This window comes from Dendrobates tinctorius, unplaced genomic scaffold (genome assembly GCF_039654945.1).
Source record: "Dendrobates tinctorius isolate UK_male_01 unplaced genomic scaffold, ASM3965494v1 ptg000090l, whole genome shotgun sequence".
In the NCBI taxonomy this organism is placed as follows: Eukaryota; Metazoa; Chordata; class Amphibia; order Anura; family Dendrobatidae; genus Dendrobates; species Dendrobates tinctorius.
In genome coordinates this window covers 8,484,511-8,501,465 of record NW_027361758.1, presented here as the reverse complement: position 1 = coordinate 8,501,465, position 16,955 = coordinate 8,484,511, and the positions used below count along the sequence as shown (strand labels likewise).

General features: G+C 41.1%; 1 protein-coding gene across 13 annotated transcripts in view; it reads left to right on the top strand.

The window, feature by feature from the left end:
• The window catches only part of PITPNM2 (phosphatidylinositol transfer protein membrane associated 2), a 525,412-nt gene that overhangs the window by 413,974 nt on the left and 94,483 nt on the right, over positions 1–16,955 (top strand). For all 13 annotated transcript variants that reach the window (XM_073586075.1, XM_073586064.1, XM_073586063.1 and 10 more), the window contains 3 exons: positions 9,729–9,918; positions 11,331–11,450; positions 15,837–16,045. In XM_073586075.1, the coding sequence (XP_073442176.1) occupies positions 9,729–9,918; positions 11,331–11,450; positions 15,837–16,045 (519 nt within the window). The remainder of the gene's footprint in view (positions 1–9,728; positions 9,919–11,330; positions 11,451–15,836; positions 16,046–16,955) is intronic.

Sequence of the window (16,955 nt, the reverse complement as noted above, 5' to 3'; positions counted from 1 at the left end):
CGTGTGTGGGGGCGGCGCGGCAGCAGAAGCAATTCCTCTCCTCTGTGGGAGAAGCGCGGAGCCTGGACTCACTGACTGTACATTTCGGCCTGCGGGGCTGTGCAGTGAGGGGGTAATGCAGCCTCTTCTTCCCACCCTTCCTCCATCCTTCTCCTCTGCCTATCGGGAGCCGCTGTACCCCTGCTACCTAGCAGCTTCTCCCTCCTCTCCGCCTGGACCCTCAGTGAGCGGCCCTGCGCTGGGCAGAGGCAGTGCTGACGTCATCCCCGCTGCACTGGAGGACTGTCATGGTGGGATGGTCGCGGCTTCCAGGAATGTGATGCACACAAGGAGCCATGGTAGGAAGAGCCAAGCAGTGAGCTGGTGAGTGCGGGGCTGGGGTAAGATGGTCTCTGCGGCTGCCCCCGGCGGCCCTGTGTGCAGGCAGCTGTCATCCTCATCACAGGCTGCGCTGGTTGTGTGTTTGCCTCCATTGTGTGCAGTTATGTGCCACCAACACCGCTGCCTGTGTCTCACCATGTGCAGCAGCGAAAGGATCTTTGCCTGCAGCCACACTGTGTGTGTGTGTGTGTGTATGTACACCTATGTGTGTGTGTACGCCTGTGTGTGTGTTTCCACCTATGTGTGTGTGCGTGCGTGTGTCTGTGTGTATGTATACACCTGTGTGTGTGTGTACGCCTGTGTGTATCCACCTATGTGTGTGTACACCTGTGTGTGTGTGACTGTGTGTGTATACACCTGTGTGTGTGTACGCCTGTGTGTGTGTATATACACCTATGTGTGTGTCTGTGTGTGTACGCCTGTGTGTATCCACCTATGTGTGTGTGTGTGCACGCCTGTGTTTGTGTATGCCTGTGTGTATGTATACACCTGTGTGTGTATACACCTATGTGTGTGTGTGTGTACGCCTGTGTGTGTGTATCCACCTATGTGTGTGTGTATGCCTGTGTGTGTATGTGTCTGTGTGTGTGTATGTATACACGTGTGTGTGTACGCCTGTGTGTGTGTATCCACCTATGTGTGTGTGTACGCCTGTGTTTGTGTATGCCTGTGTGTGTGTACGCCTGTGTGTGTGTACACTCTGTGCATGTGTGAACACAGCAGCAGCTCTGCTTTCCTAGGTTTTCTGTCCCGTCCTGGCACCGTAGCAGCTGCAGACGCTCTGCCCTATTGTTGCTCCCGGGAGGAGGAAAGAATATGGCGGTGCTGCTGCCCCGGCTGGGAGCGAGAGGAAAAGGGTAGGACAGTACTGCACGGGTTGAGGTGGGATACTGGGGAGCATGGTATGGGAGAGGCTGCTGGGTGCACCGCGGCCATTACCGGAGAATGCACCACCAACATCTGTACGGGAGAAGCCACAGTCAGCTGTCACATGCCACATAGACATCACACCACAGGTGTCCTAATACAATAATCATCCCCCATATAAGTGTTCTCGTACATCCCCCCCATATATACGTGTCCTTGTACATCTCCCATATATGTGTCCTCGTACATCCCCCATATCCATATATACGTGTCCTCGTACATCCCCCCATATACGTGTCCTCGTACATCTCCTCCCCATATACTTTCTGTTTTTTTTCTGTCACATTATTAAAAATTATTATTAAAAAAACCATTAGGTCTTCATCCAGCATCATCAAGCTAATACATATATATAGAGAGAGAACTGCAAGAAGATGAAAGTCTAGAAATGTAGAAATAATAACAGCAGAATTAGTAGCAGACTAAAAATTAGATCTTTGAGTGTAGTGTGGGCTCTTCGGATGCTTCCAGATTATCAACGACCAAAGGGGCGGCAAATTTTTCGACCGCCCCGGCCGCCACAAACAGTTGCTACGCCACTGAGTAGACCACAACTATGAGAGACAAAATGAGAAAACAAATCCAGAAAATCACCTTGTCTGATTTGGCACGATTTATTTTGCAAATTATGGTGGAAAATAAGTATTTGGTCACCTAAAAACATGCAAGATTTCTGTCTCTCATACACCTGTAACTTCTCCTTTAAAAGGCTCCTCTGTCCTTCGCACCTGTTTGAACTTGTTATCAGTATAAAAGACACCTGCCCACAACATCAAACAGTCACACTCCAAACTCCACTGTGGTGAAGACCAAAGAGCTGTTAAAGAACACCAGAAATAAAATTGTAGCCCTGCACCAGGCTGGGAAGACTGAATCTGCAATAGGTAAAGTTGGACCCAAAATGGCTGACTTCAAAATGGCCTCCATGGTCACCACCCATCTTGAAAAGTTTCCCCCCTCCCATATATTAATGTGGCACAAAAAGGGAGTTGATATCACCAACCATTCCCATTTTATTTAGGTGTATCCATATAAATGGCCCACCCTGTATTATTGACTGGCAGTCGTATACTACCATCATCCTACTACTAGATAAGTTTCTGTGTTGTAAGAGCTTTTATTATATTAGTATAGCACTATATATAATAGTAGCAGTGTATAGGAGTATAACATCAGTATATAGTATTCTAGCATTATGAGGGAGGAACATTCCCTTTGTCTTATGTACAAGATTATGGGTCTTAACCTTGCATAATTTTTCTCATTTACACCCCTTTGGTTCTCTCTCTCTGAGTTTGCTGTGTAATTTGTACTGCTGTGAAATCTGTGACATGCAGCATAGAGGAAAGTTATGGCACTTGCTGTGCCATTATAGAGATCCCCCACTCCTTTGCTCCCTATCAGTATTATCATCAGGATTAATGATGGTGCTTACACAACTGGTTTGGAGGAGTGGGAGTTCAGAATTAATTTTCCATAATTGCTAGCATTGCCTTTTTGGCATGTAAATAAAGTCAATTTACAGCATGTGCCACACAAGTCGGACTGGTGCGATGTGCAAGTGGTGCATCTGTTTCTACCCTGGTGCACTTGTGCCAAATTCATCAGCACGGCACTTGCATCTAAAACTGCAACAGGTTGGATCCGGCATTTTTTTAGATTAGAAAAGTGTGAGTAAAGTTTTCTAAATGTATGTTAAATCTGAAGCTGCACCTTCTTTTTCACACAAATGTGTAATACATAATGTGGAGTTTGGACTTTAATCTATTAACAAATCCCTTTGACTGTGGGATAACGATAGTGCTCCATAGTTGCTATACTGCATCTGTATACAAATCATTTTCATTTGAGAATATGGGGAGCTGCCCTAATTACATGTGATTTCTTCTTGTGCCACGTGCTCTGCTGTGAGTTATTTGATTCTTCCACCATGTCGTAACTGTAGGAAAGTTGTACCAGTCAGCATGCAGTTATTTCCCAACCACAAACATGGACATAAGTAACTAATTTTATGGTTTGCATTGTATTGACTAAAAAAAAATGATATAATATGCACCTTTGTTTTAATCACAATCACATGCTTCACTCACTGGTTACTTTACAGAGAAATCTGAAAAAGTATAATTAGGGGCAAGCTTCTCCTCGGCATACATTCTGCTGAGCATAATACATGTATGTGGCCATGTATGATCTAACTATTCCTTAAAAAAATATTTAGAATTGAGAGTCCTCAGTGGTTGATACCTTTTAGTGGCTAACTATTCCTAGAAACTTGGATCTCGTGATACGGACCTAGCTTTGCTTAACCCCTTTCTGACATCACACGTACTATCCCATCCGTGGGACCCGGGCCCCTATGCCCATGGACGGGATAGTACGTCTAGCGCGATCAGCGGCGCCCACGTGGTGAGTGCCGCTGATCGCAGCCGGGTGTCAGCTGATTATCACAGCTGACACCCGGCACTATGTGTTAGGGGCGGTCACGGACCGCCCCCGACACGTTAACCCCTTGCACACCGCGATCAAACACGATCGCTGTGTACCAGGGGTTAAAGGGAAGCATCGGCAGGGAGGGGGCTCCCTCCGTTCTTCCCTGAGCCCCCCACAGCAGCGCAATGTGCAGCGCTACTGCGGGGGTCTCTTTCCCTACAGGTCCCCAGATCCAAGATGGCGACGGGGACCTTCGGGGGCCTGAAGGGAGCTGACTTCCTCAGTGCCTGCAAAGCACAGGCAAGAGGAAGTCTTCTTCAATGCCTGTGACAGATTGCTGATCTGTCACAGTGATCTGTGATGTGACAGATCAGCAATCTGTCACAGGACAGTGATGTCCCCCCTGGGACAACCTAATAAAGTTAAAAAAAGAAAAGTGTAAAAATAATTTTAAAAAAATCGCTAAATAAATTAAAAAATAAAAAAAAAGATATTCCCTAATAAATTCATTTTTTGGAAATAAAAAAAGCCAAAACAATAAAAGTACACATATTTGGTATCGCCGCGTCCGTAACGACCCCTTAAAAAATAAAAAACGAAGCAAAAAATAATGATTTATTCTCATACCGCCGAACAAAAAGTGCAATAACGCGCAATCAAAAAGACGCATATAAATATCCATGGTACCGCTGCAAACGTCATCTTGTCCCGCAAAAGACGAGCCGCCACACAGCATCATCAGAGAAAAAATATAAAAGTTATAGCTCGCAGAATAAAGCGATGCAAAAATAATTATTTTTTATATAAAATTGTTTTTATTGCATAAAAGTGCCAAAACATAAAAAAAGACATAAATGAGGTATCGCTGTAACCGTACTGACCCGAAGAATAAAATCGCTTTATCAATTTTACTGCACGCGGAACGGTGTAAACGCACCCCCCCAAAAGATATTCATGAAATGCTGGTTTTTGTTCATTCTGCGTCCCAAAAATCAGAATAAAAAGTGATCAAAGATGTCACGTGCCCGAAAATGATACCAATAAAAGCGTCAACTCGTCCCGCAAAAAATAAGACCTCACATGACTCAGTGGGTCGAAATATGGAAAAATTATAGCTCTCAATATGTGGTGATGCAAAAACTATTTTTACAATAAAAAGCGTCTTTTAGCGTGTGACAGCTGCCAAACATAAAAACCGCCATAAATAGTAAATCAAACCCCCCGTTATCACCCCCTTAGTTAGGGAAAAATAATAAAATTAAAAAAATGTATTTATTTCCATTTTCCCATTAGGGTTAGGGCTAGGGTTAGGGCTGAGATTAGGGTTAGGGGTGTGTTGGGGTTAGGGTTGGAGTTAGAATTGGGGGGGGTTTCCACTGTTTGGGCACATCAGGTGCTCTCCAAACGCAACATGGCGTCTGATCTCAATTACAGCCAATTCTGCGTTGAAAAAGTCAAATGGTGCTCCTTCCCTTCCAAGCTCTGCCATGCGCCCAAACAGTGTTTTACCCCCACATATGGGGGGTATCAGCCTACTCTGGACAAATTGCAAAACAATTTTTGGCCTCCTATTTCTCCTGTTGCCCTTAGGAAAATAAAAAATTGGGGGCAAAAATATCATTTTTGTGGGAAAAAAATATGATTTTTTTATTTTCACGCCCAGGCGTTATAAACTTCTGTGAAGCCCTTGGGGGTTCAAAGTGCTCACCACACATCTAGATAAGTTCCTTAGGAGGTCTAGTTTCCAAAATGGTGCATTCCATCAAAGTCTGCATTCCAAAACGTCACTACTTCCCTTCCGAGCCCCGACGTGGGCCCATACAGAAGTTTTCTCCCACATTTGGGGTATCAGGGTACTCAGGACAAATTGGACAACTTTTGGGGTCCATTTTCTCTTGGTACCCTTGAGAAAATAAAAAAAAATGGGCACTAAGTGATCATGTTTGTGGAAAAAATACAATTTTTTATTTTCACGCCCGGGCATTACAGAACTTCTGTGAAGCCCTTGGGGGTTCAAAGTGCTCACCACACATCTAGATAAGTTCCTTAGGGGGTCTAGTTTCCAAAATGGTGTCATTTGTGGGGGGGTTCCACTGTTTAGGTACATCAGGGGCTCTCCAAAGGCAACATGACACCCGCAGACCATTCCATCAAAGTCTGCATTCCAATACATCACTACTTCCCTTCCGAGCCCCGACGTGGGCCCATACAGTAGTTTTCTCCCACATATGGGGTATCAGTGTACTCAGGACAAATTGGACAACAACTTTTGGGGTCCATTTTCTCCTGGTACCCTTGGAAAAATAAAAAATGGGGACTAAATTATCATGTTTGTGGAAAAAATACGATTTTTTTATTTTCACGCCCGGGCGTTATAAACTTCTGTGAAGCACTGGGGGAGTTCAAAGTGCTCACCACACATCTAGATAAGTTCCTTAGGGGGTCTAGTTTCCAAAATGGGGTCACCTGTGGGGGATTCCACTGTTTAGGTACATCAAGAGCTTTCCAAACGCGACATGGTGTCCGATCTTAATTCCAGCCAAAAAAGTCAAATGGCGCTGCTTCCCTTCCGAGCTCTGCCATTCGCCCAAATAGTGGTTTACCCCCACATATGGGGTATCAGCATACTCAGGACAAATTACACAATAACTTTTAGGGTCCTGTTACCCTTGGGAAAGTAAGAATTGAGAGTGAAAAGATCATTTTTGTGGAAAAAATATGATTTTATAATTGTTTGGCTGTACGTTATAAACTTCTGTGAAGCCTTTGGGGGTTCAAAGTTCTCACCACATATCTAGATAAGTTCCTTGGGGGGTCTAGTTTCCAAAATGGGGTCACTTTTGGGGGTTTTCCACTGTTTAGGTACATCAGGGGCTCTCCAAACGTGACATGGCGTCCGATCATAATTTCAGCCAATTTTGCATTGAAAAAGTCAAACGGCGCTCCTTCCCTTCTGAGCTCTGCCATGCGCCGAAACAGTGGTTCCCCCCACATATCAGGTATCAGCGTACTCAGGACAAATTGCACAATAACTTTTCCCTTCCATTTTCTCCTTTTACCCTTGGTAAAATAAAAAAAATTGAACCTGAATTATTTTTTTTTGTGAAAAAAAGTTAAATGTTCATTTTTTTTTTTTAAATATTCAAAAAATTCCTGTGAAGCACCTGAAGGGTTAATAAACTTCTTGAATGTGGTTTTGAGCACCTTGAGGCGTGCAGTTTTTAGAATGGTGTCACTTTTGGGTATTTTCTATCACATAGACCCCTCAAAGTGGCTTCAAATGTGATGTGGTCCGTAAAAATAAAATGGTGTTGTAAAAATGAGAAATCGCTGGTCAACTTTAACCCTTATAACTTCCTAACAAAAAAAATTTTGGTTCCAAAATTGTGCTGATGTAAAGTAAACATGTGGGAAATGTTACTTATTAAGTTTTTTGTGTGCCGTATCTCTGTGATTTAAGGGCATAAAAATTCAAAGTTGGAAAATTGCGAAATTTTCGCCAAATTTCCGTTTTTTTCACAAATAAACATAAGTTATATGAATGAAATTTTACCACTATCATGAAGTACAATATGTCACGAGAAAACAATGTCAGAATCACCGGGATCCATGGAAGCGTTTCAGAGTTATTACCTCATAAAGGGACAGTGGTCAGAATTGTAAAAATTGGCCCGGTCATGAACGTGCAAACCACCCTTGGGGGTGAAGGGGTTAAAGTATTGCCGGGTTTAGACAATTTAATGAAAATCTTCGTTTTTTTTTTTATTCAGGAAAAAAATATAATTTTCATCCTCATCAACCATTAAAAAAAAAAAAAGTACTTGACCAAATAGAATTTTATGTTAATATTTGCAATATATTCATAAAAAAACAAGCAGTTGCAGTGTGGGTGATCCATATGGGATCAGGGTATTTTTTGTACTCATATAGATTCAAATGGGCAGTTCTCTGAAAAACGGAAGAGACCAGTGCATGCTGCTGCAGAAATTTTTTTACCCATAGATAATAGTTTTTTATGAAAAAATCCCTCTCATCTAAGAAGCCCAATTGAATAATGTTGGTCTGTGTGCTCTCATTTTTTATGATGGACTGCACATGTACGTTTAATGCGCTCATCTGAACCTGGCCTGAAAGTGTAGCAAACTATTATGTCAAGAGCATATATTTTAAATATCTGTAACGATATGCAAAGAATATAACAGCTTTATGTATTTATTAGTTTGTCTAATCTTATGGAATTTTACTAGGCAAAACTGGACAGGTTATACTCAGAGCTATTCCTCATATCTGATCCAATATTGCAATGCATTTTATTACTTTTTAAGAGGCTGAAAAGACACTGGGTATCTTAATCTGGATCTTATGGTATTCAGTTCAGTCCAGCAGTAGTGATGCAGCAGATATAATATTGACCACAAAAATCAATATTCTCTTAAATGGCAAATCACCAAGCTTTGTCCATTGGGCTACATTATATATTGCATTTTTTATTTATTAATTTTTTACAAAATGTGAACAGCCTTTTGTGTGACGTGAGGAGCTGTTGTAAGGAGATCTCCTTGGCTGAAAACAAGAATGTATTGTATGTTTAATACTGTATGGGGGGCATTCCATTGGTATATGTTGTTAGGAAAAAGGGCTGAATTTACCAACTAATGCTTAAAGAATGCTGTAAATACAAACCTGCATTGTAATCCTATTCTTCCAAAAGCACATTTAAATGTATGCAAGAAAAGGTATTATCTGCGCCTGGGAAAGTGGACAGCCATATTGTTTGTGACTTTGTGAGAAACAGATATAATTAAGAGATAAATAATATGTAAATTGATTATACTCATTTTTTGAGAACAACTTGTCATAATAGAAGGCATCAGCTGGATTCGACTTCGATCTTGGAGAACTACTACTGCTCATTCTCCCGCTGTCTCCAGGCTTATACATGGTTGCTCTGTCTTCACTCCCCTGACATCTGTAGCTGATTGTAATGTGACATCCTGTGATAACACATTATAGGAGGTGTGACACTATAATGTGCTATCATAGTATGGCATACTGTTTAAACATCTTAGTCTGGCAAGTCGTTCCAGAAATTCCTTCAAGTCATGTAAACATTGCATAGATTTTGCGCAGTCAATGTTTTTAAATTTTTTCCCATCCCTTGCATGATATGTATTTTTTGTTAGCTATTAGGAATGAAATTCTACTGCATCTCATTTAATGGAATCGGTTGGGTTTCTTATTTATAGTGGGCAGGATAATCTAGCGCATTAAATCATTTAATACTTCAAGGGAAACCCTAAAAAAAGAACCTAACTAAAGCGTACTGATTACGGTACTTATAATGACCCTTGAAAAAAATGCTGAAGCGGGTGACGTGTTCCTGTTATACTTTTCTTCTGACTGTTCCATTCCAGGTTTTGGCTTACAAATACTGATGTAAAAATCTCACCAAATACTGAACGCGTCACCGTGGCCTCGGCAAAGTACAGATGTACCCATAAATATTTGTCGACAACTGACAATTACTAGGAACTGCCAACTATCTATTGTATATGAGGGTCACCCAACTATTCCTCAACAGTAAAGCCAATGCTGTCAATCATGGAAGAGTAAGCCGGAGACACATGTATAACAAGTAGTTGGGTAGGTGTGCTGAACCACTTGGCCAAGTCATGGGTGCATCGAGCACCTATTTAACATATTTAATTTTAGCAGAATGTCAGACTAATGCAGCAATGGATTAAACCCCCCAAAGGCGCAATACTTATTTGAGCTATGTCTTCGTGTCGTGATTAGTTTTGACATACCAAAGACATACTGATAGGGAATTTAGATTGTGAGCCCCATCGGGGACAGTGCCAATAATGTCTGTAAAGCGCTGTGGAATTAATGGCGCTATATAAATAAGTAAAATAAATAAATACTGTGCAGTGTCTTCCCTTAGGTAGCATAGTGCTATTTATGCATATGCTGTGCTTGTATGCTTGCAGCTTGAGTCCATACAGCTATGATGAAGGCTGTTTGTCAAATAGCCAGGACCACATCCCCCTCGCTGCCCTTCCTCTCCTGGCCACGTCCTCTCCACAGTACCTGGAAGCTGTGGCAACGGTTATCCATCGGGCCAATCAAGTCTATGTGGATTTCACTAAATCACAAGAAGGAATGTCCTTTACTGGGCAGGTGAGTTATAAGGGTACAGAGATCGGCAAGTGACCCAAGCATCACCGTATGGGAGGTAGCAGGGGATCTGTGTGGGGAGTTTGATTTATTAATTTACAACATTTAAGTTGTTTTTTTAGTTATTTTACAAAATATGTAATTTAAAGGAATAAATACTATTTATAGACTGGGGTGCATCTACCACCACAAATTAAAAGAAAAACATGCTATGGTTATGGCCTTTGGGACTTATGGGCTATCTGGTCTTTTAGCTATCCTCACCTTTTGGCATTTTGTGTGTCAAGTTAATGTAATACACAGCGTATGCCACTTTAGAATGGGGTGTGATAACATTTAGGTTAAGTTTTTAAATGATCAATGGTCCTAGAAATGGATTGTACTTGCCGATAGCTTCAAATAGCACAAAAATAACCACTTCAGATTCTGTAAATCACAAAAAAGGTTCAAAAGAGGTTTTTTTTTTAAAATTATTGAAGTTTACTGATCCAACAAAAATCTAAAAATTATATCAAATCAGAATAGCACAGAAAAATTAGGAATTTAGGGGTAGTACGTTCAAGAGCATAGCAACATTATATTTTTCATCCTAGTGAAATAGCATATGCAGGACTATTATAGAGATATATATAAGATTACCATATTCAATTGGTATACGTCCTATTTATATTATATATCAGCTGTCTCATGTGGGACCATATAAAAAGGATAAAACTTTCAGGATATGGCAAGATATAACATAAAGTGCAATGGTGCACACTAACGATTAGACAGGTAGAAATCAAAGTGCATAGATCTGTAGGAATGGTATACGTCCTAATTATAATAATGGGTTAAGCTGTCCCATAGGGGGTCATACATAGCAAAATAGGGCTATTAAAACTATTGCAAAAATATAAGGTAAGGTGCAGTAGTGCGCTCTGTGCAAATAAACAATTGGGCATCTACCTAGTAAGTTTTTTTTGCTTGCTTGTTTTGTTTGTGGTTGTTTTGTTTTTCACTATACAGTTTTAGAGATAAGGGCCTTTCTTTATTTAGTGTTAATTTTATAGCCTTTACCAAGGGGGTGTTGCTCACATGATTTTCCGATGAAGTATATCTTTAGGTTGTTTTATATAACTACCATGAGAGCAGCGCCCCATTGTGAAGACCGTACAAATTATAAAGGCCCATATCTCTGGAAAGGTATGCCAGATTTACAAAAGAAAGAAGAAAAATAAAATGGAATACTTGAGGGGGGGGGGGGCAGCGAGACTAAAATAAGACCAAAAACTGGCCACAGGAAAATGGTGACAGGTCCTCTTTAAGGAGACACTGTCTGTTCAGGATCTTGTTCACAATAAAAAAAGAGTATACCTCCAAGAGGTGGCAATATTTTTACTGTAATTATTTATTTGTTGCTTTTGATTTTACAGGTTTGTTTGGTTGGTGACTGTGTTGGAGGAATTTTGGGATTTGATGCCTTATGTTACAGCAATCAAACTGTGTCTGAAAGCCAGAACAGCAGCCGCAGAGGAAGCATTGTCAGTGTACAGGTATCACTGAATTGAATTCTATCATCCTTTCTGCCTATCATATTAAAAAAATACCAGAAGCTGCCTTTTATAGGACGTAAAAATATTAGTTTCATACGTCTCAGTAATTTCAACTCAGATTTCGCTGCTGATTGACAGCTTTCTACTACTGTCTCACAGTATATGTGGAAAGCTGCCAATCAGTAGTGGCATTATACAGAGTTTATGAATTCTGTGGTCCACACTGGTGTACCCATCACTGAGTGGGCTGACAGCGATGCAGTAGTTAAAATTGTGTTTTTATCAAAACTACAGCAAGAAGCCCAGTAAGTGACCAATTTTTAGAGCTAGGATCTCTCATTACTTTGTGCTGCCCTCCGAATGGACAGCATAAACCTGGTGATAGATTTCTTATAAACATGGACTAAAGTCTCCTGACTTCTCTAACACTTTCCTCCTCACAAGTGGGTTACATTAGCGTAAGCTGATTACCGGTAAATTACACGTAATAGCACTTCGGAAAATAAGCATCATCTCCTTAATGTCTTTCTGTCAAATCACTTGGGATCAGATGACATTAAGAAAATCTATGGCATGTTAAGGACATGTACACTACGTTTTAAGTAGCGGGTTATACTGCTTGGTAGCATTCCGAGAACTCTTACACATGCCCGTCTTTTAGGTTTTTCAGAAAATCTCACATTTTGGAATAAAATTGTCATTTTTTTTTAAACAATATCTGAGTATTGCCTGTTTACTTTTTAGTATTTGGTAAAGCCCAATATAGATGTTACATACAGTACAGAATATTAATATACATTTTTTAAGCATTCTTCACCTGTAATTCTCTGGATGCCTGCTGTCCCAATTAATACTGTTGTTGTAGCAATGTCGCTCCCTTGTCAGGCACTCCTAACCTAGTTTATTGAAATGAAAACAGACATTCATTGATCACCAGAAAGAGATATTCAGGCAACAAATGAAATAATTAAGCCAGAAACGGACATGCACATTATCTTTTGGAGGGGAGAGGATCTGACGTGAATGAACAGTTAAAACAAAGCAAAAAAACAAAACTGGGAAACAAGTAGCTCATTTATATTTTACTAGCTGAAGAGCCCGGCGCTGCCCGGGCATAGTAACTAACTGTGGTTAGTTATAGAAAATTATAATTATCCTCCATCCCATAGTCCCGTGCCCATATACCCATCATACATATCCACGATCCCATAGGCCCGTGCCCATATACCCATCACACATCCTCCATCCCATAGTCGAGTGCCCATATACCCATCACACATCCTCCATCCCATAGTCCCATGCCCATATACCCATCATACATATTCTCCATCCCATAGTCCCATGCCCATATACCCATCATACATATTCTCCATCCCATATACCCATCATACATATTCGCCATCCCATAGTCGAGTGCCCATATACCCATCACACATCCTTCATCTCATAGTCCCATGCCCATGTACCCATCACACATCCTTCATCTCATAGTCCCGTGCCCATATACCCATCATATATATCTTCCATCCCATAGTCCCGTGCCCATATACCCGTCATACATATCCTCCATCATATAGTCCAGTGCCCATATACCCATCACACATCCTTCATCTCATAGTCCCATGCCCATGTACCCATCACACATCCTTCATCTCATAGTCCCGTGCCCATATACCCATCATATATATCTTCCATCCCATAGTCCCGTGCCCATATACCCGTCATACATATCCTCCATCATATAGTCCAGTGCCCATATACCCATCACACATCCTCCATCCCATAGTCCCGTGCCCATATACATATCCGCCATCCCATAGTCCCGTGCCCATATACCCGTCAAACATATCCTACATCCCATAGTCAAGTGCCCATATACCCATCACACATCCTCCATCCCATAGTCCTGTGCCCATATACATATCCGCCATCCCATAGTCCCGTGCCCATATACCTGTCATACATATCCTCCATCCCATAGTCCAGTGCCCATATACCCATCACACATCCTCCATCCCATAGTCCCGTTCCCATATACCCATCATACATATCCTCCATCCCATATACTCATCACACATCCTCCATTCCATAGTCAACCATTATGACATCATAATGAGCGGCGGCGGGGCTTGCAACCTTTGATGACATCAGCGTCGCCATGGCAACCATTATGACATGACAATGAGGGGCGGGGCTTGGCGCGCACACACTTTTTCCTCCAGTATGTAGATAGGGGCAAAATTGTTTGGTGAATTGGAACGCGCGGGGTTAAAATTTCGCCTCACAACATAGCTTAGGACGCTCTCGGGGTCCAGACGTGCGACTGTGCCAAATTTTGTGGCTGTAGCTGCGACGGTGCGGATGCCTATCCCGGACATACACACACACACACACACATACACACACATACATACATACACACATACATACACACTTTGAGCTTTATATATTAGATAGTTCCTATAATTGGTTAAAACTTGGGAAGAATAAATGGACCAGTATATGCTCATATAAAAAGGGAATTGTGTCAGTCATTGATCTGACTACCAGATGGTTAATATAAACTAGTAGTTATTTGTAATGTTGATTGCAGACCAAACTCACACATTATAACAAGTAGGTCATTCTGCTGTCCATTTCAAATGCGGACATATTAATTCAGCCTAATTCATTAGGGTTAGCTCTTGGCATGACTAAGGACAGTTCTATATGTCTGAAACTTTTGTTTCTTGCTTTGATTCAATATTTTTTAATGTACCTAGAACCTTTTAAACTGAATCTTTTAGTAGGTTTCACCCTACTAAGCCATCTAGATGAGCACGTAGGTGATAGGAAGCTGAATAAAATGATGTCTTGATATCTAAGATCTGATGTCTTATTCCAGAGAAATCCAAATTTTTCTTATATGTAAATGAGCTGTTCAGGACTATGGGCCGGACATAGATCTGTATGAGAATCTGCATCCAGAGATTATTATAAATGAAAGAGAGCATTATCAATGTGATATGTAATGGCCGCTCTCTTGATCTCATTGCAGAGCTGTGTGTGATTATACCTGACACATCTGCAGGTTCCTCTCAGCTTCAACTTCCATTTCACAGGCAGATAGTGGTTCACTATTGTTGCAATACAGCAGAGCTGTGAGAGCTGCAGCAAATGTGTTTGTAATGAGACAAAGTTAATTTTTACAGTTCTGTCTAAGTTATATGTTGCACAGTGGTAACTACCCCTTTAATTAAAAATAATCTCTGGAGGCAGATTTTCATGCAGATCAGTGCCCGACCCTTAGTCCTGGACAGCTCATTTACATATAAGAAAAACATGGATTTCTCTGGAATAAGACATTGAATCACAGGTATCAAGGTGTCATTTTATTCAGATTTCCATGACCTAAATGCTCATACAGAAGGCTTAGGAGAGCTGATCTTTCTGACAGATTCCCTTTAACCTATACTAAGATTGATGAAGTTTTATATCCAAATAGCAGGACACCTTTGTTTGGAATAGCAGCTGCCAAATCCTTCATTCTCTTATGTTATCACAGTGGAAATAATAACTTTTTATAGAAAAAAAAACAATTTAACTTATTAGGCTATGTGCCCACGATGCGATTTTTAAGCGTTTTTGCCGCGATTTTCGGCGCGAAAACAATTAAAAATCGTGTACAGAACGCCCCCCATGCATTCCTATGGCATTCCGCACATGCGAGATCGCTATAGTAACACGAGACCAACGTCATCACAGGTCTCGCAAGGCATTACTGGGAACGCTGTGGCCCGGGATGGCAGCGCGGGACGTCGGAAGGTAAATATACCCCGATTTTTTTATTTTTTTATCATTTTTAACATTTTATCTTTTACTATTGATGCCGCATAGGCGGCCTCAATAGTAAAAAGCTGCTCACACTTGTCAAACACTATGTTTGACGAGTGTGACCAACCTGTCAATCACTTTCCAAGCGATGCTTCAAATTGCTTGGAAAGTGCTTGAGAAAATAGCGGCAAAATCGCGAACAGAATCGCGGTGAAATCGCTCGGAAAAAAACCCGCGATTTCTGGGAAGGAGTCCGGTTTTTAGTGTGCGTTTTAAAACGCTACGTGGGCCCATAGCCTTAATATGTTTTTTCTCCAGCTATTCCTCATAATCTTTACCAATAAACCTAACGTTTTAGGAGTAAAAAGTTATGATGCAAATAAAGAACAAGAAAGTAAAGAGTACTGCATAGTAATAATGGTCAGATATGTAGTTCCTGGCGGAACTCAGTCCTACAGACTGAATATTAAAGTAGATCTCTTCTATTATTCATCATATCCAGCAAGTTGTTGCAAACTGAATGCATACATTACCTTGCAAGTTGTAGGTGCTTTGATGTGTTCTTTATTTCAGGACACAGACCTCCTGTCTCCGGGAATCAGCGTCAACAACAGCTACTGCAGTAGTTCAAACCTGGAGACTAGTAGGCACTTGAGCCGAAGTAACATTGACATACCTCGGAGCAATGGTGAAGATCCAAAGAAACAGCTTCCACGTAAGAGAAGTGATTCGTCCACATACGAGCTGGACACCATCAAACAGCACCAGGCTTTTCTTTCTAGGTAAGTAAATAAGAATCACTTGCAGCTATGCAAAACATTATTAGAGCTATATAAAGTTATACATATCTCCACAACCATTTATCTGATGCCTGCAGACAGTATAACAACACAGAACTACAAACAGACAGTTGTGAGATCCTTTGTTCCATTCAAGTTATGAATATAGCGTTTTTTATGAACACCCTGGGCCCTACGGTTATGAAAGTCATATTTTCGGAGAAGTGATGAAGTGGCAAACGTAATGCATTGTCTTACGTCACAGGGCGGTTATGGTAATACTTCCAAATTAATACTGGGAAATTTCTGGGAAATTAATAGAAATTAACTTTTTTTTTTTGACCTACAGGCACATATCCAGAGATCTGTCAGAACAGCGGGTGCAGATAACCCGCCTGTCTGACTAGTCTCTAGTGCGGATCGGTCAGCGGCAGCTTTTAAAGTATATGTTTGTCTGAAATACCATAGCGTTTCAGAGTTCCACACCTGGCTGAGTTCACGTAGCCTATGGCTCATACATGCTGCCCGTGGATCAGACAGCATGTATCAGCTGTCAGGTACTTTTTAACATACTCTCAAGATGTGTCATTAGGTCTTGGAGTGTGTAAGAGCGCTGCTATTATCCTCCTAAATACTGCTGTCAATCGTTGATGCAGCATTTAAGCTCCACAATCCGGTCCAAACACTTGTTGGGGTGCTCATTGGGCCCCCGTAATGCAATCAGCCCAATATTTGATTAACACTCTGCAACAGCCTCAGCTCTTTCCTGAGATCATTTAGTTTCTTCAATAATATTTTCTGACGGCATCACATGTTTTTAGCACTAATAGTATAAGATTAGTGTCAGAATAATCAAATGGAGATATACAGTTGTGCTCAAAAGTTTACATACCTCGGCAGAATTTTTGCTTTC